Below are 22,526 nucleotides of genomic sequence, written 5' to 3'. Positions count from 1 at the left end.
ACAGTAATATGCACACTCAAGTTAAGAAATAAGAACCTTAGACAAAACTACTTTCTGGGGGGGAAAAAAACTAGAATGTGCTCTATTTGAAAGAGACTTGGGAATAATAGTTGACCCAAGCTTAACAGGATCTAGGCAGTGTGCTGTAGCAGCAAAAAAGGCCAACAGGATGCTGGGATATATCGCCAGAAGTATTGATTATAAATCTAAGGAGGTTATATTGAAATTGTACAATGCTCTAGTCAGACCTCACTTGGAATACTGTGTGCAGTTCCGGGCACCAGACTATAAGAAAGACTTTGAGGTCCTCAAAAAAATTCAAAGAAGGGCAACTAAATTAGTTCCTGGCATGAAATGTAAAAGCTACGAGGAAAGACTCAAGTTACTTAACCTTTACCTTTACTTAACCTTTTCAGCGGGATGAGACACAGGAGTAAAGTAAAATCTTAATAGAGATTTTTAAATTTATAAAAGGACTCAGTAAGGTGAACTACAATACATTTTTTAGGGTGAGTTCAGTCTGTAGAACAAGGGGACATAAACGGAAACTAGTTAAGAGTAAGTTCTGCACTGATATAAGTATTATTTTACACAAAGAGTTATGAATACATGGAATAGGTTGCCAGGTCATGTAGTTGAGGCAGAGACCCTCGCTGTGTTCAAGTCCAGACTTGATGCAGTATTGGATACTCTCTAATTGTAATGGCGAGCTTAGTTGGGCCAAATGGCCTGTTCTCGTCATAATATGTTCTTATGTTCTAATTACATTTTTAAGGCAAACACATCAATAGTTATTGGGCATAACATGTTTTTACTTACTGTGGCGTCCCCCAGTGGTCAAATGATGCAATTTTTTGGCAAAACCTCAGGAAGGGGTCCCGAGTCCATGTACGAAGTTTGGTGTCAACACATCAAACAGTTGCTGAGATATGACCTCACTTCCTGTTTGGCAGCTTCGCCACCGATTTCAATTGGCTGTAACGGACAAACAGTTTCGAAAATCAAAAATCCATATGATAACTTTTTTGAGGCTTTGTCTGAAGATCACCTGTAGCACTTTGGTGAAAACTGGACAAAATTTGCGGCCTTTGAAAAATGTAAAATTTTTTCATAAAATCCAAGATGGCGCCAAATGCAATATGGCGAAAATTGACGTCATGGGGTGTGTTGAACTCGGCTTGTTCCAAGGAATCCAACAGCACCTCGTTTTGAAAATCATGCATGCGGTTCAAAAGTTACGTGCGTAAACGTACCTCCAACTTTGACCCGTTGGTGGCGCTAGAGCATTTAAGGAGCTGACAACAAACTTGTTGAAAAGAATCATGGGACCGTCCCCAATCAGTGTGTCAAATTTCAAAACTATTTACCATACGGTTCTAGAGGCTGCCATAGACACCCTAGCCAGAAGAATAATAAGAAAAGGTAGAAACACAGTGAGTGCCTACGCAGCTTTGCTGTTTGGCTCCCAATGAATGGTGTTTCAAATCCAGCATCAATAAGCAATTAAAGACAGCTTCCTTGTCACTGGAAATAGTTGCAGTTGCCCTAATATTGCAACAATACAAAGCTAAAAATGAATTTAAAAATTTTGAAAAGTCACTTTAAAAGCAGTAATGGGAATAGGGGCATGTCTATGAGCCTGTTCTATGAGCCAGTACCACCCCCCCAGCAGATACGTGCTTTCCATGATCTGTGCTATGTCATTGTGGATCACCCAGCAAATACATATTTTAGTTTTTATATTATTATGTTTAAATATATACAGCAGGATTAAATATATACTGATATTTATCATAATGCAGATTACACTCTATCCTGTCCTAGAGATGACTCCTGAATTTAAACAAGGAGGAGCAAATGAATAAGCAACCAAACTTTCACACGCCAAGATTATAGCAACCCAAAGAATTGCCTGAGGGTTGCAGATGGGAGGGGGTTCAAAAGCCAGGCTGCCTGTCAGTCACATTAATGGGGCGGGCCATAGAACAGATGCCTAGTCAACTTCTGATAGATCTGTAAAGCTACAGCTTAATGAATGCTGTGGTTATTCTGATCAGGGGCCCTATTTTAATGATTTAAGGCACATCATCAGTGACGTGAAGTGCACTGTCATTGTGGGTTTGGTCTGGCACGTTTTGCTATTTTGACGGTGGAAAAAACGCGCCAAGCACCGGCGCATTGCTCCAAAAAGGTCGGACTACTCTACCTAATTAATCAGAGGTGTGTTTTGGGCGTGACATGCAAAGAACCAATCAGATTGTCATCTGTCATTCCCTTTAAAAGCGAGGCGCTTGCTCAATGGCGGACTGCTATTTCAATGGCGCAAATTTTTTTTAGTCATCAGTTGATCTTTTTTTATTGATGCACAATATGATGCATATTGATGCATAAATATACATCAGAAATACATGTCTAATAAGAAGTTATTGTAGTGAACATGTGTAAGTTTTGAATTACAAATATCTGCAAAGTCCACTTATGGTGATGTTTTATGAGCCATGTAGCTTCTCCCATGAAAGCTGCAGGAAGTCAGCTACATGAAGTGAAGTGCATTAAAGACATTTAGGTAATGACTCTAATGGTTCCTATAATTATCAATGCCCATTTGCCACATTATATTTATGTCTCTTTCTGTCTACCAGGCTGCTATCAACTGCTTGGTCAGTTAATGCCTTATCAGTTATCAGAGAGCATTGGGGAATTTACACCTGAATGTCAAATAACTGTTTTTGTGCAATTCTCTGCTTAAAATGAATTGTGACTTTACACACACATCAACAGTATACACTACTTCAATCAATTTGTTTTATGAAAAAATGCATATAATGACAAGCAGTAGTTGTAGTGGAGCATAGTGAAACCAGACAAAGGTTTTAGACAAAGGTTTCCCTATGACAACACAGCATAGACTTTTGAATAAGCTTGTTTTACTGGAAGGGATATGCATAGTATTCCAGTGGATTAAGCCCAGACCTCCCACTATAATCCAGTGTCTTGGAGAGATATTCTTATTCTTAAATTATACCTATGGAACAATTGAGTGTGACTCTGAATGGGAATGAGGCAACTTTTGACAGACTATGGCAGCTGTTTCTCAACTATCTCCCAGGTAATATTGCTGACCTTGTACATAGTGGGCATCAAAAGTTTCTTTGGAAACTTCCTGTTGCCCCCCAGGGCGGGTGAGGTAGTGTTGTAGTGCCGGCTCAGTAACCTATAGGTTACCTATGTAATCTTCTCTATGTATTCGGTTCTCTCCCTCTTGTAACACCCACTGGCCGAAAAGTGTCTAACTGTCAGAGTACTTGTATAATTTGAATTTATACTTTATAAATTGCCAAATGTTCATCATGAGACTCATGATAGTGCTACATGCTGTCATTTTATGCTTTGCAAAAAAAAAAAAAATAATAATATTATATAATAAAATATAATAATATAATAAAATATAATATATATATACAAAAACCCTTGATTTAAGTGAACAGCAATTGTTTTCTTGTATATGTTCATACATTTTGTTTGATACATACCGAGACTTATTGTTTTACTGTTGTTTTGTCAAAAATATGTTTGCACAAGAAATATGTGTCTTTAAAAGTGAATGTCATACTTTGTAGACATACATAAATAATTTTATTTCTGTTTTTCCACTGATTGTCACTTCCTGCCCTCAGCAGTATTCAGATTTGGCACAATCACACATTCAGCTGAATGTTGTCCTGCTCAAATTGTTAGTTACTGGAAGTGTCTGGACCATTTGAAATGTGTTATATAGACATGCCTCAAAAATCATGAAAACCTACACATTGAATTTGTGCATTCTTCAAGATCCTGTGACCTGAGTGCATTCCCCAAATTATACCTGCTATTGTAATACTATAAACATGTGTTTTCTTGAGTCAGCGCTAAGTGATTGGTTGTCAAAACACAGGCTATGTATTATGCATATAGCATTACTGATTTAAGGTGTTCATTTGTCAGCCTGAAGAATTGCAGAAATGTCAGATTGTGTGAATTCATGGCCATGTCTCTTCCAGTTTGTTCTTTGAGTCTGAAAGGCCCTGTACCTGATAAAATATTCTCAGGTTCCACTTAACCAATTTCATTGTAACAAAATGAACAACATATAAAATAGGGCTGGGTGATATAGCCATCACGACATATCGAATAGCTATTTTTAGCTATCCCCGGTATTTGGTGTTAGATTTCTTCCCTTATTTTTTCCCTTTAGTCATACCTGATGCGGGAGCACACCTCCAGTATTCCGAGGCCATGTGAAATACTTCTGGGGGAACGCCACTCGTATCTATTCAGTGTTGATATCACATCAACAGCACTATGCTGCTTCCATGTGGTAGATAGAAACACATGGCTACAAAGATAAAGAGTGAAAATATATGCTATGTGTTTTTCAAAGCTAATAGGTAAGTTAACCAACAATACAAGTGGTATTTTTCTGCCCTGGAAGCATTTTACTGAACTTTGGAGGTGTGCTCCCGCATACCAGGGATAGCTGTTATTGCGCTAAAAATAGCTATTCGATATATCGCAACGGCTATATCACCCAGCCCTAAAATAAAATATATGTTGAGTATTTGACTGAAGGGATACAAATGCTAAATTTGTCTTGGCTGACCTCTTAAAGTCAAATATCCATATTGCAATATCTACACATGCATCTGAATGATCACTGCCCCCCCCCCCCCCCAATCTTCAGACACATACAAAGTTCTACAGTTGTCTCCATTCTGGGAAACTGGGAAATTGCAGTACAGTGCATGGATAAGTAGTTATATATAATGGCCAAGCTACTCTCAGGTGGGGAGCTCACTGAGTTGCCAGTGTATGTCATCGCCAGCAGCTCTAGTCATCAGAGGCCTGGAGTTACTGTCCTCCAGTGGTTACACAGGATTGTCTGCTTTTCCAGCCTGTAGTGAGAGGTGGGCTTTTCCCTCCTGCTCCCAGCCTCCCTCCACATTTAGGTGTCACCTAATCTGGATGGTAGCAATATGAAGGCCCTATGAAATGTTATACCATCATACATGCTAACTACAGTTTACAATAATATTGCATTTGTCCACTTACTTACCAACTGGTGATAAAATAAATAATCAAGACCACTTCATTTTGCAATGAGTGATGAAGTGGAATCCTTCTCAGAAAGGGTGAGGTGCATGGCTGGATGTCTGTCGTATTGACCTGACTGCAGTGCTCCGTAGTTGTGAGTACACCAGGCTGGAGCCCCCCCACCCCTCCCCCCACTCTCCCACTCTCCCACTCTCCCACTCTCCCACTCTCCCACTCTCCCACTCTGGAGGACCTACACAGTTCCCGCTGCCTCAAGAGAGCCCATAACATCATAAAGGACACATCCCACCCCGGTCACTCTCTGTTCGAGCTGTTATCGTCATGCAGATGGTATAGAACCATTAGGACAAGGACAAACCGACTCAAAAACAGTTTTTATCCCACAGCTGTACAAGCTTTAAATGCCAAAACATAATGTTCACGTTCACTGTGCACTAAGGGATCTGTGCAGTTAATGCTCAGGGTTCTTCACTCTGCAACAAGGGATCTGTGCAATCTTTCTGATCTGTGCAATTTTTCAATGTAGATATCTCTGTGTGTTTTTTACTTGTGTTCTGCCATTTTTACTTTTTATATAGCCTTACTTTTAAATTATTTTTATAGATTATTTTACTAGCTTTTTTACTGATCTTTTGCACTGTCGAGGATTGCACTCAAATTTCATTGTACATGTTACAATGACAATAAAGAAATTCTGATTCTGATTCTGATTCTGACCTACATGTTGATGTTGGTGGCACGGGGGTCTTTGTTCTCATCTTCAGGTTTCACGCCTCCTGGAATGGACAGGTCATCTCCAGATAACAGCCCGGTACATGGCCTGGTGCGACAGGCCTCCGTCACCACCGGATCCAACATCCCCATCATCACCGAGCTTGGTAAGATGCACCAATTGCAAAACCATGCCAATCTACATTTATATCTGTAGAAGAAAGCTGCTGGAAAACACTTCCATTTTCGAATAAATTAATGATAAATATTTTTCTCAAAGAGATTAGATATGTCTTCAATACCTATATGTATTATATTTATACTATTTCTATTTCTAATATATTTATATCATATTATTATATAATTATAGCTATATATTCTATATCTATATTTTGTTCCAAAGTCTCAATTAAATAAATGTGTATGTGTTTGTGAAATTACCAACACATAGCCGACAAATACAACTGTGATGAACAACAGTAGCCTCATCAAACCACAGTAGCAAAGTGGGTCTGTTTGTTAATAACCATGACTCTACTCCTCCTCTATTCTCATGGTACAGAAATTCATGAAATTTTGGACTTTAAAGGGGCTTTAAAGCACTGGAGACCAACCACGCTAACTCTCCCCGACCCAATTAGCAGTTAGTCTACCACGAGGGCTTCTAAAAACTGGGATGGAAAATGGGATTTCTTCTACGGAGCACTGCGGTCCAGTCAATGTCTTTAGTCCATGGTTAAGTCCATAAACTTGAGCCTATGTGTATTATTCAAGCTCACAGCTAATTTTAATGCAGGTCTATGTTCAAGGTAGCTGCAGTGTGCCTGGTCCTTAACTCCAAGTAACACATTTAAGCAAATGTTATCTTTTCCATTTGTTTATTGGCGGAGTTTGGCGGTTGCTTAAAGAAAAAGGAAAACATAAGGCTTGCTTAAATTTGTTATTATTCTACTCAAATTCACTTCACCATAGGTTCTGGTGAAGGCTTTCTCAGGGCCAGAGCTGTAAACAACAGTTTATGAAAAATGAAATCATTATGGAAAAAAATTCAAAGGATTTCTCTGGCATGGATGCATGAAATTATTTGCCCGCAAACATTGTTAAAGCAAGAGCTATTTCTGGGGACTTCTTTGAAGAATATAGTATCCCAAAATCACAGCGAGCAAAGCCACATTGAGGTGTACAGTCCTGCATGTGGAATGTAATGCCATGCCACTCTGCACCTAAGCAGTTCTTACTTCTTCTGACTGAATGCTTTCTTATGTGCATTTGAATAATTATTTCCCCAACACTGTTTTGCATCATTAGCCAAACCAGGCAAACTACTACCCTTGGTTTCATTCAGTCAGGAAAAAAACAGTGGAACCAACATTCAAATGATAACAGAACTTGGTAAGCCCTCCCTTTGTCTCGCGCTGCCATGGCGCCGCCACTCTCCGCACCATCGGCTTTTCTTGATTTATCTGGCTGCAGCAGAGTCCTGATCCCATGGCATTCACTTTGAACACCTTATTTTATTTTATTCTCAGTTGAAATCAACTTGTCTTGTTTTGCCCCCCCAGCGACTCGCTCAGCCTTTGATCACGTCAATCTTGTCCTTGTGCCTGTTTCCATAGCGTCTGCTCACCAGTCATCCCGTTGGCCTCGGCCCATTTCATCAGCTTCCTGCAAACATGACTGACACTTTTCCCCCCCCCACAGCTCTTAGGAAAGCTGGGAAGTGATCATTTTTTCAAATACCAAAACTCCACATCAGATCTTCCTCTAAGTTTATTTTGTTTTATTTTGCTAATCTCCAAAACATAGTGGAACAAATACTGTTGTGATGCACTTGAGAGCTGCATCTGAGAAATTCTGTCCAGCCTTCCTGGAAAAATCAGGCTCAAGCAGCAGACATTTTGTTTTGCAGTGTTTTAGTGGTTCAGAACAAAATAAATAATAAAAAGAACAAATAATACCTCTTACAGTATCAATAATTCTGAAATCAGCCACTATGTATCTAAAGTAAGTGAAATTGTAGTTACTGCACTTAGTTTAGCACAATGAACCAAGTCCATTTATGTATACAGTAGTAGGATTCATGTATTTGCTTAAGTGGTGAAATAATATCAAGGTATTTTTGCAAAATATTTGGGGTCATTTTTTTCCTTTTGTTTTTATGTAACCAACTAATCTGGGTTGGTTACACAAAAAAAGTACATCATAATGTTTTTGATTTATGACTTTTCATTACGAAGGTAAATATTTAATATTTATTTGAGATGCCTATTTGACGATATGCCAAAAGGACTTTTTTTGCTTTTGGATATTTAAACTGGTTGTGCATGGACCCAAAAATGCCTGAATGTAGTTGACATTGTTATGTAATGGCTAACTTGTAATTTTCACAAGCATCATAGATTAAAATATTTTCAGTAATGTGTTTGATAGCATTTGGATTACTATAATTGTGGTAATCATAAAGCTAGGTAAAACAGGTTTTGCTTTTCTGCTCTTCTTCTGGTCAACACAGAAATGAAATTTGTAAGCACATATACACTCAAACCTCAACACAATGATCCTAGTGAGAGAGTTAAACAAGCTCACTGTACACTAGGCACCTTTTGTGTGATCGCTTTCTGTTGTTGCATCCATAGTAGTCATAGATCCATGGAGCCATAGTAGTGATAGATCAGATAAGTTGCACAGTGCCAACTGCTGTCCTGGCTGTCCTTATTAACTACATGTCTCACATACTCAGTGAACGATTCCAATGTTCAGTTCCTGGATCAAGACGATGACGACGATCCCGACACAGAGCTGTACCTTACGCAGCCCTTCGCCTGTGGGACTGCCTTCGCTGTTAGCGTGCTGGATTCACTAATGAGTGCAGTAAGTTGATACCTTACTGAGAGTGTGTGGGGCCATGTTCACAGTCAGCGTGTTAGGTTTCTTATTGAACACAATCAGTCTAATTTTACATGTTCATACATGACAGTGAAAATGTGGGACTGTGTTTACAGTCATTGTTTTAGATTGCCTAATTAGCTGAGAAAGAGTACACCTTTACATGAGCACAAATATGTGGGACTGTGTTCACAATCATTGTATTAAGATTCACTAATGAGCGCAGTAAAAGTCTGTACTTTTATATGACCATGAATGTGTACAACCATTAGTTGCTCATCAGTGTGCTGGATTCCTTACTGAGCATGGTCTACACCCTTAAATACATTACATAGCATAGTAGTATATGTAATAGTATCCGGTGGTCACTTTTAGGGAAGGTGGAATAATATTCAAGGTGTCAAGTCCAGAGGTATTACAACATGCTCTGACAGTCCTACTTTCACAGAAAGCAAAGTAATAAAAGATCTGAAGCTAGGCTATTTTGCAGGAGGGAGTGAATTGACTGCACCTTGTTTTTAAGTGTGTGAAACAGTTCCCACTCTCAATACTGCTATGAACCCTGAGCACACAAAATGACAGTGGCACTAAGTTACTGATAAATAATTGTAAAACAATTGTGTCCCCCCAGACACAACTAACATTAGGTGGCTTAAAGAACACACACAGAATGAAAAGTGTTATTTGTGGAGATGATACCCTCTGATATATTGCAGTCTAACCCTAGGAGCACAGCTGCTGTTTTGAAGTGTACGCACTCCAGTCTGGAGGGGATGAGTGAAGGGCAGGTGTTTCACGGAGGGACTCCTACCGAGTCTGCCAAACAGAAATATTGACAAGTAGGCTGGGCTGCAATGCCGTGAGCCAAGTCAGGCATCAGTCAGTGTTAAACATAGTCAAATAATTAAGCACAGCTGGCTTGGATGAAACATCAAAAAATCCTGCTTGTTTGACCATCTCCACCATGTATCTCAATCAGGCCATAAAGCATGCGCTATCACAGCACAAAGTACTGCGCTAAGTTAAATAAACAGACTGACTCCATATTTGGACATAACTTTATGCCACTATACAAATTATTTGGGAAAATTGGGCATGTATATCACAACCATTGCAAACACAATTTAGCCAGCGAAACATCACTGGACACGAGTGGAATTTTTTCCAGTTGGCTAATGTGAGCATGTATTGGTTTACAGTGAATTCAGTGTGTAAGTGCATGCATGTGTATGTGTCCTTTCCTGCTTTTTCCCCATTTGGTTACTGCTGGAAGGAGTATAGTGCCACACTGATAAAAACTGATATACTGCATTAGAAATGTAAAAGGCAGCACACTCCTTTCATCAGTACTTCAGCCCCCTAGTTGTTGTTTTTGTTTTTGTGTTCCCCCTGTCTGTCACTGTGGTGTGCTTTTGTTTTCCCTTGTTTTCCCTTTATTTTCCCTTGTGTTCCAGCCCTGCCCCGCTCTCTGCCCTGTCCCCGCCCGCCTAATCACCTGATCGCCTCCACCTGCCTGCCTGCTCACCTGCATCCCATCGCCTCATCAGCCCAGCCCTATTTATACCCTGCTTGTCTCTGTCTTGTTGCTAGTTTGTTCCATCGTTTTTCCCTGTTGTGTACCTGCTTGTTTTTCGTGCTCCTGTTTCTGTTTTGACCCCTGCCTGTCTTTGTACCTCATCTCTGCCTGCCACTCCTGCCTTGGTCGCCTGATCTGACTGACCACCCGGTTCCGACCCAGCCTGTTCCCGTTCCCGATCCCTGCTCCCGGTTTGTGTTTGCTTTGGACTGTCTTTCTGGTTTTGACCCTGCCTGTACCGCTACTGTTTGCCCAGTGGTTTCGTTAAAGCCAGTGAAACCTGTACTCCCCTGATCTGCGTCTGAGTCCGTGACTGCATCCTGACACCTTTATTTTCAATATCAAATAATTTTTCTATTTATGCACTTTCTCAACTTATATGGGTATACTACCTTAAGTACAGTGTGAAAAAGATTCAGTTCTATGTATTCTCAGTTCAGTGGTCAGAGTCCATCCCTCTAGATTTTGTTGGTAGGCATATGGCTATAGATCTATTCAGTGGTGTAAATACTATTCCAGTTTCTGTTGGTCATTTTATGCCACAAGATAAGCTTTGTTAGCTTTGTTATTCCTGCCATAATATACCTGCAGTATGGCGGCAGTGTAGTATTGTGGCAAGGAGCGGGACTTGTAACCAAAAGGTTGCCAGGTTGATTCCCTGCAGGGGCACTGCTGTTGTACCTTTTGGAAAGCTACTTAACCCAGAACTGCCTCAGTAAATTTCCAGCTGTATAAATGGGTAATGTAAAAACATTGTAACCTATGTAATTCGCTCTAGGTAAGAGCATCTGCTAAATGCTGATGTTATTCATTTTACAAGCATTTTTAGGCCATTTTTCTGTAGTGAAAAGGACTTTTTACCACACATGATACAATACCAGTGAGACATTTTAACCTCACTGATTTCATTAATTTGAAGTATCTGAGTATGAGTATGACTTGAAACAATTCATACCAAAGGCCAATACACTATGATTTTCAGACCAGGATTGAAGGGATTGAAGAGGATGGGGACTTTAAAGCCATCATCCTTACTAACACAGAATGTAAGTTCACCAGCTGGCAGAAGTTAGCAAATGAAATGTCACATTGATCTGACAGTTCTGTAAGCTATAGTACCCTCAAAAGTGAAGTTCGCGTTGCAGGTTGGAACTTCAAGGCACGTACCAGGAAAAGAACAGGAAAAGGAACAGGAAAAATGGGGAAAAAAAATGTCTTAAATAGTGGAAACCCCCCCCCCAAAATATCTCTCCTTTGGTTGGTCACCTTTCAATTTGACTGAGCTTATAACAAAGCAGCCTTCAGGTGTGTTCACTGCTGGGTAAAGGTAATGCTCTCTAACACACATCATCCATCCTCACACCACACAGCACTCCCTCTACCTCCCAGAGAATTGTCACTGCACACTACAAACAAGTTGCAGTCTCATGGTTTCACACCAGGGCAAAAAGACCAGCGAACACTAGAGACAAAATTTGCACCCTAAAAAAAATTGATTAACTTTCACAGGATTGGTGGTTCAACTGTTATATTGAAGGATTTCACATCGCAGCTAGTCATGAGAGTCTGAGATGTGGCTCCTCACTACCTCACTAGTATGTTTGGAACAGAGAAGAGCCCAGATGGAGTTTTTGTTGCTGAGTTATTAGAGGACACAAACAGTATGCTGATGCCAGCCTCTTGGACACTTCTGACGTTAGAGGACATATCTCCTGCAAAATTCACAAGGCCAGAATAAGCAAAACAATACTTCTGCCTTGCTTTTTCGTACATGTCTTTGGATCATGTGTCATCAGCATCATCCTGCAAAAGGCACAGGGCTGGAAGAAGGTCCTTTTCAGCTGGTTATGACACAGCTGTCTCAAGAAGATTCCATGCAGAGGTGTCCTTATGACACTGAAAAATGTTTGGTGTTAAATGGACACCAAATACTCCATTACCATTAAGCAGGTTTGGAGGTTTTGGAGAATCAAACCATACATTTAAAGTAGAACAAATCAAATGAACATTGTACAGTCTTAAAGATATTTTTTTATTTAAATTGTTTTAAATATTTTTTATCAACATTTCAAAACACATTTGTAACATCCATTTCACAACAAACAAAAACAGTGGCAATAATTATCATTGCCATTAGTAGTAATAATAATAATAATAATAATAATTACCATCATGTAGCAGGACCAACAACATTCATGTATGGTAGTGGAAGAACCCTGGTGATGGCTAATGGAAGAGGGATTGTGTTGTGTAGTCACGTCGACCTGAAAAGCATATGAAGTTACAGAGCAGGGTTTAAACATCTGTGCTCAGGATATGCCAGCGTCTGGGGCTGCGACTCTAATGGCATTTCACTACGTCTCCCCCTTCATCTCTGCAGACTTACTTCAATGACAACATCCTGACGCTGATCCGGACACTGGTGACAGGGGGCGCTACGCCGGAGCTGGAGGCACTGCTGGCGGAGGAGAACGCCCTGCGGGGGGGCTACAGCACGCCCCAGACACTAGCCAACAGGGACCGGTGTCGCGTGGCCCAGCTGGCCCTCTACGATGGCCCCTTCGCTGACCTGGGGGTGAGTGGCTGTGCACATCCCAGCAACCTAGAGTGGCAACGTCCTATCTGGTTTCAGTGGTTTGCATGAGAATGACCCCTGGCATTATGATATGGCTTGGATGCTGCAGTGAGGGCTGCATTGTAATTCTGTCCTTCTTTACATACAGTGATTATATGTGATGTTACACAGTGTTAACTGGCCCACCTCAGGTTATAGTTCCCTTAAACCATTGACATGATTTACATTCATTCACGTATATTAATTTACATTTTACATTTTACATTTTACATTCACTGCAAATGTTATTAACATTTGCAGTGAATGTCCTAAAGCAGACATTAATTACCTCTTACAAATGACTTACAAATGCTCAAGAAACATCACTTAACACTTGGAAGCATTAGTTATTATTTTTATTTATTTATTTATTTATATAGCACTTTTCATACATGTCTGTAACACAAAGTGATTTACAGAAGGAAAAAAATAAATAAAATGATGACACAAGATAAGACAGGGATACACCATCCATAAATTCTTATAAAACTCAATAAAACAATAAAAGCAATAGGATAATAAAAAAACAATGAAATAATACAAACCGGGAACAAAAGAAATAAAATGAAAATCAATAAAAGGCCTTTTTAGAAAAGTAAGATTTAAGTCGTAATTTAAAAGCTGAAACTGAAAGACAGTCTCTGATATTCTGTGAGAGTGTGTTCCACAGTTTTGGGGCATAAAAACTAAAAGCAGCCTGGCCTCTAGTTTTAAAACACAGAGTAGGCCAGCAGAAGATGATCGCAGTGCCCTCTCTGGTTGGTACAGTATGAGCATGTCTTGAATATATTCAGGTGCCATCCCATGTTTTGCCTTAAAAACCAAGAGTAAAATTTTAAAATCAATTCTAAAAGAAACTGGAAGTCAGTGCAGGGATTTGAGTACCGGGGTAATGTGATTATATTTTATAGTCTGCATTTTGAATGATCTGCAGTTTTGCAATAACATAGCTGGGGAGGCCAGTAAACAAGCAGTTGCAGTAGTCCAGTCTAGTTGAGATGAAAGCATGCATTATTTTCTCTGCAATTGGTAGTGATAAAAATGATCTTTTTCTTTGCTATATTTCTAAGATGATAAAATGAGATTTTGGTAAGGGATTTCACCTGTGATTTCAAACTTAGCTCAGAGTCTAGGATTACCCCAAGATTCCTAACTTCAGACTTAAAGTTGAACATTTCGGAAATTTGATCCATGCAAAACAATTCTCTTTGCCTCTTTGGACGTAGAGAGGAGTCTAGTTGAATTGGTTTGCATTTGTAAGGAGTGAACAATGGCTACTGGATGGCTACTTTAGGATAGGCAGTGCAGTTACTGTTAGCAGCATTTTAGTAAAGCATCCATTATCGGTTCCTTAATGGACCTTAATATAATTTCATACTGTGTTGAGGATTATCGTTATGTGGCACAATGGCAATGGATCAGGACTTGTAGCACAAGGTTCTGTTTTTTTGAGCAACATTTTAGCTATGCTTGAGCCAAGTGCAGCATCACTGAGTTGCTGTAACTGTACAGTTAAAGACGCTTATATTCATACTCCTCATGACCGACCTGTGTTTACTCTGCAGGATGGTGGCTGCTATGGTGACCTCTTCTGTAAAGCATTAAAAACATATAACATGCTTTGCTTTGGAATTTACCGACTAAGAGACGCACACCTGTCTACCCCCAGCCAGTGCACCAAGCGGTGAGTTCAGCCTTTGCCCATTTTGGGTAACATTGCAACCACCAACCCCTATGGGCAGTCACATCATCTCAGCAGAAGTGCATACGAACACACTGCCTCTTTCTCAGGCAAACTTAGCTCTTACCTAAATGTGTAGGATTTATTATTTATGAAAACTAAATGAATATGTGAGAATAAGTATAATAAGTATCGCAACAATTGAGTACAAAATGTAAAAAATAAAATCACAAAAAAACAAAAAATATTTTATTCTCAGCCTCAGCTTTAAGGAATATTCACACATACACACACACACACACACACACACACAAATACATAAAAGCAAAAAAGTGATGTAATTTATAGTTCTGGATTTCACTTCGCTGATAATTCCAATTGTGCAATCTGTCCTGCTGCTGTCCATGTGCATCATTGGTGCTTTAATGTTGCTTTGCTTTTGTTTGTCATAGGTATGTCATCACCAATCCACCATACGAGTTCGAACTGGTCCCCACAGACCTGATCTTCTGCCTGATGCAGTTTGACCACAACGCTGGCCAGTCACGGACCAACCTCTCCCACTCCTCACACTCCTCACACTCCTCCAGCAAAAAGAGCTCGTCAGTCCACTCCATCCCCACCACCAACCGGCAGAACCGCAGCAAGGCACGGGACCCCAGGGACAAACAGAAGTACGTGCCCGCGCCCCCCACCAATCTCCCCCCCCCGTGTGTGCACACCATTTCTGACAGCCATCATCCTGTGGTTGCCTCTTCCGCAAGAGGCCTGTGTCGTGTGCATGTGTATGTATGCGTGCTGCAGTGCATCACGTTTGTGAGTTTGAATCCACTGCCATCTTCATGCAACGCTAACCCTTATTTACACATTGCATTGATCATCCTTGTCATCGGTGTCTCATTCTCCTTCCCATGGCCTCACAGCTAGGCAGCAATAGCACTGCAAAATATGCACACAAGCAGTTTTGTGTAATGTGCAGCATGGGCTGTGCAGCAATATTGCATCTGAAGAAGCCTTACTATGCACTTCACTTCCAAATTTATTCTTACAGTCATATTAATCACATTAAGCATTGTGTTGAATCAGATATGATGCTTGTTTACAAACCACTATGATAATATTAACCTGGTTAAAGTATTCTTTCAGCTAAGTTCAATTTTGTGTATTTTTGCACCCCATTTCACTTCATTTTCTAGACAAATTGATAGATTTTCTTAACCAAATATTTTATTCTCTAAAATGTAAAATGGAGATGCCAGAAAGTCTTACATGATCCTGCATATACAGTTCACTGCCATATAATTAGTATTTAGTTTTATTTAGTAATTAGTATATAATTAGACCTGTTGAGTAGGCCTGAGACAAAATATCGTAATATGGAATTTGCAAAATGAAAAAATGATGCAATGTTTTGTAACCCTGAGAACATGGTGTCAAATCACAGTACCACATGACTTAGATTAAAACTGGCTAGATTGAAGTATACATTTTTTCAAAGATCATGTTAGTGGAATTTTTACTTGCTTCACTTGTTCTGTCCAATTGCTCCTCAGCAGCCCTAAGACAAAAATACTTTATAACTTCTGTTATATTGTTACTGCTGGTCAGTTTGCATTCAAGTTGTAACAATTGTTTTGATCTTCCAGTGCATCAACAAAAATAAATACTGATATAAATATAAATATAACTGATCCATTCAACATCATTAAGCTACCACTAAGTTAAGTTACTGATGAAAGAAGTGTTTGCAGTGTCTTTCAAAAATTTAATAAGGCTTGTAGTATGCAAGTAATTGATCTTCCACTGTGTAATCTTAATATGCAATAAAGATTGTTAACTTGCTTGTTAGCTACCTCATTTAAAGGTTAGCCAGAAAATCCAGCAACATTACTTGGATAATATTAAGAAAGTTATTACAGCAATAGTGTTGTAACAATATACTACTAGCTATGTACTACTTTAATTGGCAGTTTCATGTAATAAATACAAGTTGTTACATTTGGTCTCTCTTTACTACCTAAGTGTCTAACCTCCATTCACCTTTACATCCATTTTATAGAGGCAGTATGGCACAAAAAGAGTTTATCAAACCTGGATATTGGAATGGCTTTGATATGCTATATGTATAAAGGAAAGAAAATGAAAATTTGTCACTTTTGTATCAGCATTTGTCTCAGTGGAGTTTTATTGTAATTTCTTATTGTGAACTCCATTTTTTGTAATGTATCATATCATGAGCTGAATATCGTCTCAAGCCTACACTTAAAGTGTTGCTTTTTTAAAAATATTGCCTACTTGCATAGCTAAGTGAGCAGGGACCAAACTGCCATATGTTCTTCTAAAATTATTTCCACATATCAGTTAGTGGAATTTATTTAAAGTTCACTTAGTCCCATTTATCTTTTGAAAAGAATTTGACTTTATGTACATCAAAGACAAGATTTTCAAAACAGATCCACATATCAGCTCTTTAATAATACTACAAAACATACAGGTGAGAGAAGCTGTTTGAGTTAAAAGGCTTCCTTTTATGTACACATATTATAATAATATATAAAAGAATGAAAACTAGTCACATCTACCAAAACAATATCATCTGTATGACTTACACTACTACTCATCAAAGGTGTGTTGGCTTGGTCTGTTCTGTTACTGAGACATGTAGATGTTCCTGAATGCATGTATATGCACTAATATGTACTCACTCTGGGCATATTTGTACATGTATATGATGTCTGATTTGTACTGTAGCATAAGTGGTTTAAATAATTTAGTTCCAGTATTTCCTGACAAGACCAAAAACCTGCAAATGAAACAATTATTCTTGTTTACACATTTAAGGAGAACTTATTTATGTTTATACATGCCCATCTGTCTGTTATTGTATGTACATATATATGTCATAATTGCATGTCCATGCATAAAACTTTCCAGTTTATTAATTTGTTTATCTTGAATTTTATTACTACACACACACACACACACACACACACACACACACACATATATATATATATATATATATATATATATATATATATATATATATATATATATGTATATATATATATTCACATTTTGACAGCGAAGCGTGATAGAGAATGCAATTAATCATAGCTCATTTTTTGAAGAATTGAAGCCAGGTGAATATGTTGAAGTTTAATTATTCTTATTTCTTTCCAATTTCAGTACCTCAGTACCAAGCCCAGCATCAGAGTATTGTATTATTGTATTTTAATCTCCTCTGACATCCTTTAACCAGCTCAGCTTCAGAGTATCAGATCACAGACCATTTCAATCTCATGAACCCCTTTAACAAAGCTGAGCTTTAGAGTCTCAGGATACAGATCATTTGAATCTCCTCTGAGCTCCTTTATGTCAAACGGTACCAGTGCTTGTCATTTAAAGACAGCATTTTTAATGCTACATCTCCTTTGCAAGAACAAAGAATCAAATGAATGCTGAAATGTCAAGCTCAGTGTAGCTGAATGTAGTTCATGTCATCACTGGCCATTTGCATTTAGTGATCACAGAGGGTGAACCACTTTGGCATTTTGGTTTGATGGCCTTGAACTGTTTCACATCTGAAACATGAATACAGGGTGCACATTTTATAATAGTGTTTTATTTCAGCACAGCGGTGATAAAAAGGTTTATAGAAGGGGCTGAGTAGAGGATAGAGTCATGTAAGTGGTTGTGTTTGCCTTGTGTCATTTGCCCTAAATACTGTAAAACTTACTTAGATTGCCTCTTTTTCTGAAGTGCAACAAGGATGAATAGAGTGAGCCAAGGTACGAAAGTCAATGATTATGCATGACGTAGCAACTGTTGTGGGTTTTAATCATAACTGTCCTTGTGGAGACCTGTTATGAAAGGGGAAACATTTCTATATCTTTTTTTTCTGAGTCATTCAGTTTTCTCTTTGCTTTCTAACTGAAAGCAAATTGGCTGTCGCTGTCTCCTGATTCTTGCTACGTCCAAGACCACCATGACGTTGCATGTGGTTGATCATATTTATTTGGCTTTTTACCTTTATATCTGATTCCATCTGATGATTTGAAGTTTTGAAGTGTTGTTTTCCTTGATTGCCTTATTCATAAATACATTTCCTTCCTCTGTATATGCTCAGCTTGTCATTGAAGTCCATGTTTCCATTTGTTTAGCCTAAGGTAATTGCAGTGTGTGAGAAGTGTGTGTGATTCCTTTTCCCTTCGTGACAAAACAACACACACCTATTTGTCCAAAGTTATCTTTTGTCTCATTCTTCTCAGAGCAGTGGGGTTTAGTGTAGGGTACTTCATGGGTACAATATATAACTGTAATCGTAGAAATAGAAGCATGACCTGTTGTAAAATATTTGAATCCATCTGTAGGTAAAGCATAAATGTGTCCCTTGTTTTCCCCAAAGCATGACCTGGAAGTGCTGTCGTGTGATAACCCCACCATCCCTCCTAATCCCACTTCACCCCAAAAAAGAAGGGAAAAAAGTCCATCCTGTTGGCATGTTTCACTCTAAAAGGAAGGCATGATGCTGTAAGGTTACAGTTCCAAATTGCAATGTAACCTGGGTATCACAAGTCAGCCTGCAGGGACATCATGCATCAAAGGGACACAATGGACGAGAAGAACCGAAATATTAATGCTAAAATCTGAAATCAATCAATGGTCATTTCATTTCAGTTCATATTCTGTACACAAAACAAGCTTTTAAACCAACCACACACAGTATATCATAGCTGTTCAAATTCCACTTGCTTCACTAGGTATGCACCGCTAGCATAAAATGAAACTAGATAAATTAGATGAGAAAACTTAGGTTAGATAGAAATGTGCTGAAAAATTCCACATGAAAAACCCTTCTGGTACTGTAAAATAAGAATGCTGACACAAAAAGAACATGTGAAAGGTATACATTATCGGTAGATACATATGTCAGTGCTTATATGCTTAAATGTCAGTGAAATAGCTCCCAAAACATGCTTTGATCATGGTTTCAGATCTGTGTGTAAAAGTATGAAACTGATAAATATGTTTTCTTCCTTCTCTGTTTTTGTGCATTTTGCCTTCCCATTGGACAGAAAAGAAATGGTTTACAGATGAGCCAGAAAATGCCTACCCAAGGAACATTCAAATCAAGCCCATGAGCACTCACATGGCCAATCAAATCAATCAGTATAAATCCACAAGCAGCCTGATTCCACCAATCAGAGAAGTTGAAGATGAATGCTAAATCACAGGCCCTTGATGACATCAGGGATATCCAGACATTCTCCTGGAAATGTGAGCGTGAAGATGATGATAATGTTGATGCTGGTGATGATGATGACGATGGTGATGAAGACGAGTCATTGCTCCTCATTTGTATCACATCAAGGGTTAATATGGTAAGGAAGTTAGAGGGGACCCTCTTATATGTATACTTTCAATTTACTTCCATGCTTTTGGATATTTTATTTACACATGTATACACAGAAATGTATATAATGACAATCAAATATGGATTGTACAGCCCCTAGCACTTTTTGAAATTATTTTAAGATAAATACTTCCTGTAATTCTTTGCAATAGTACACTTTTATATGTGACAAGACTCCATATTCAGCCATTGGTGGAGGATGAGGGTCATTGTAGAGTCGTTTCCCAAAGAGTCTCACAGAATACGTCATATCAGCCAGACATAGAAGTACTCTGTCATACGTATCCCATGTCTACTTCTTTTAACTATTTGCACTGAAGAAAACTATTTTTGAACTGACTATATACAGTAACTCAAAATATATGACATGGAAAGTATATCTACTTTTTATTTTTTCACTTGAATGGGGAAAAGTCTGGCTTTATTGGTAAGGTAGTGAATCAGAGGTTTGTGAAATCAAGTGTGTGCTATGAGTGTACAGTTGAATAATATAAATGATTGCATTCCTTCTGTTTGATATCATTTCATGACTATTGTCCCAGACATTCATAGAAATGCAGTGATGTTTGGATTCACAGACACATGGTGAGGGTTTGAAACCTTGTATTGTATACAAATATTGAAAGTCTTCGTCATGCTCTGATTTAGCATTTCGCATTCAGTGCATTTCCTACCCTGGTATACATCAAGGTGTTTTTAGATATGTGTTCTCTATACATTTTTTTTTGGAGCACATATTGAGAGCACAGATTTTTTGTGAGCATCTTGCTGTTATTTATGCCTGGACGTGGAGCCCAGGAACAGATGGCTTTGCCGAGTTAAAACCATAACAGATGACCCTGGCAAACAATTGGTCTGTACCTCTGGACCTGCTCTAGTTTCCAAAGGCCAATGCTATACTCTACACTATGATTGAGCTGCATAAAGGGAAATACCTTAAAATGTTTTCAAATAAGGTGTATGGTCTGCAGATGCCGATTTGAAGGTTTGGGAATGCCACATATTGCGTAAAGTGGGCATCCATGGATCCTCCTTTGGCTGTAGCCACTGCCTGACATAGGACTGGCATGGAGGCAGTAGAGTGCTTGGATGTTCTCCATGGCCAATCCTGATGCTGTGCCCTTATAAATATAAGCATTCTAAAAAACAAGCTCAATCATAGATGGAGTAATGGTATTGGAAACCAAAACATGATACCAGTGAGCCAGTGGGGAATGCAATATTTATATTATTCTGGTAGTGACAGAAACTATAGGCATTCCAATTAACCAGTCCCCCTTGTTGGTGATCTTATCTTGATGTTGTGAGTGGTGTATAGTAGAGACTTTCCGATATTCAGACAAAATTCAAATTTTATTCATTTTGAACTCATGTTCATACCGTGTGTAACCATACAAACAGAAATTCCTTTTTGTACTTATTTTTATACATCTTAGGAACACCTTTTACATTTTCATGTTGCTAAATGCATCATATCCAAAAAGTACATAAAAACAAGTGAATGCACTCTTACTATTGACAAATATATGATCTTAAAGTAGGTTGCAGGTGTTTGTTTTGCTTCCCCTGACTTTCATAAATATACTACACACTGCACTTGCTGTATAATGCTGTATTTGTTACAGGGTTCCCCCAAAATTGATCAAATCGCTGCAAGTACAACTACAGAGAACTATTTGGTTTCCTTTGAGTGCTCAGTCTAGGGCTGCTTTGAAGTAGTTCTGCAGCTGTATTAACTGAGTATTTGTAAACCCTCCAATTCTCCATCTGTGAACAGGAATAAACATAAATTGTGAATGAGTGTTGCATTACATATACCGTGGTATAATTAGAAATGTTGACGAGTGTAACCCTAAACTAACACAGACTTAGAAATGTACATGAAGAAGGCCAGCTGCCTCTCCTTTATGATATGGGTAGAACTGAATCCTTTCCATTGTGGAAGCTTGACCTAAATTAGGTCTCATTAATGGAGTAGCACACTGAAACATTTCCATTTGCATACAGGTGTACCGTTCTCTCCTGATTGCGTCGCAAGCATACGAACAGAGCATCAGTGCATCCCAGATTTTATAAGTGGTTAAGGCAATAGCCATAAGAAATAGACAAAAGAAATGTATTACAATGTCTTCATCACTGAGGAAACATACACATATATGAATCTGTATAAATTTGTCCTGTAAATTCTACCCATTATAGACCATACTTTTTTAAGCAAAATTGTCTCAGCTTCGACGTTCATCTACCAGGGATGGTATGAATCTTATCATACCATTGCCTCATAAGCTTTTGTTCTGGAGTGAAGTTTTGAATTGTGATTACGTTGTTGTTACACTAGCAAGTATACTTTTTAAAAATCATTATTAAAAAAAAAAAAAAAAACGTATAATGTACGTATAATTGGATTGTTGATAAAATAGCCTGAAAAAATTTCAAAATGACATTTATTTATTTTACTTCAGAAATCAAAAACATAAAGATTATTTTGTCACTTTTGTCTCACTTTACTTACTTCATATCCTTTTCCTGTAATGAAGGTCAGGATTTGCAT

At 38.6% G+C, this 22,526-nt stretch overlaps 1 protein-coding gene across 7 annotated transcripts in view; it reads left to right on the top strand.

Annotated features, from left to right (window-relative positions):
* kcnma1a (potassium large conductance calcium-activated channel, subfamily M, alpha member 1a) overlaps nucleotides 1-22,309 on the top strand; it is a 244,435-nt gene extending 222,126 nt beyond the window's left edge. For 3 of the 7 annotated variants that reach the window (XM_036546463.1, XM_036546461.1, XM_036546467.1), the window contains 8 exons: nucleotides 5,856-5,969; nucleotides 7,111-7,194; nucleotides 8,543-8,673; nucleotides 12,645-12,839; nucleotides 14,444-14,562; nucleotides 15,012-15,233; nucleotides 18,322-18,350; nucleotides 19,638-22,309. In XM_036546463.1, coding sequence (XP_036402356.1) covers nucleotides 5,856-5,969; nucleotides 7,111-7,194; nucleotides 8,543-8,673; nucleotides 12,645-12,839; nucleotides 14,444-14,562; nucleotides 15,012-15,233; nucleotides 18,322-18,350; nucleotides 19,638-19,789 — 1,046 coding nt within the window. In that variant the 3' untranslated portion in view covers nucleotides 19,790-22,309. The remainder of the gene's footprint in view (nucleotides 1-5,855; nucleotides 5,970-7,110; nucleotides 7,195-8,542; nucleotides 8,674-12,644; nucleotides 12,840-14,443; nucleotides 14,563-15,011; nucleotides 15,234-18,321; nucleotides 18,351-19,637) is intronic. The other 4 variants (XM_036546466.1, XM_036546465.1, XM_036546464.1 and 1 more) reach the window with 3 other exon arrangements.
* Nucleotides 22,310-22,526: the final 217 nt, after the last annotated feature.

The sequence above is a fragment of the Megalops cyprinoides genome, chromosome 15 (assembly GCF_013368585.1).
Source record: "Megalops cyprinoides isolate fMegCyp1 chromosome 15, fMegCyp1.pri, whole genome shotgun sequence".
NCBI classification, from domain to species: domain Eukaryota; kingdom Metazoa; phylum Chordata; class Actinopteri; order Elopiformes; family Megalopidae; genus Megalops; species Megalops cyprinoides.
Note: the sequence above shows the minus strand (reverse complement) of the source record. Positions and strands in the feature narration are given on the sequence as shown.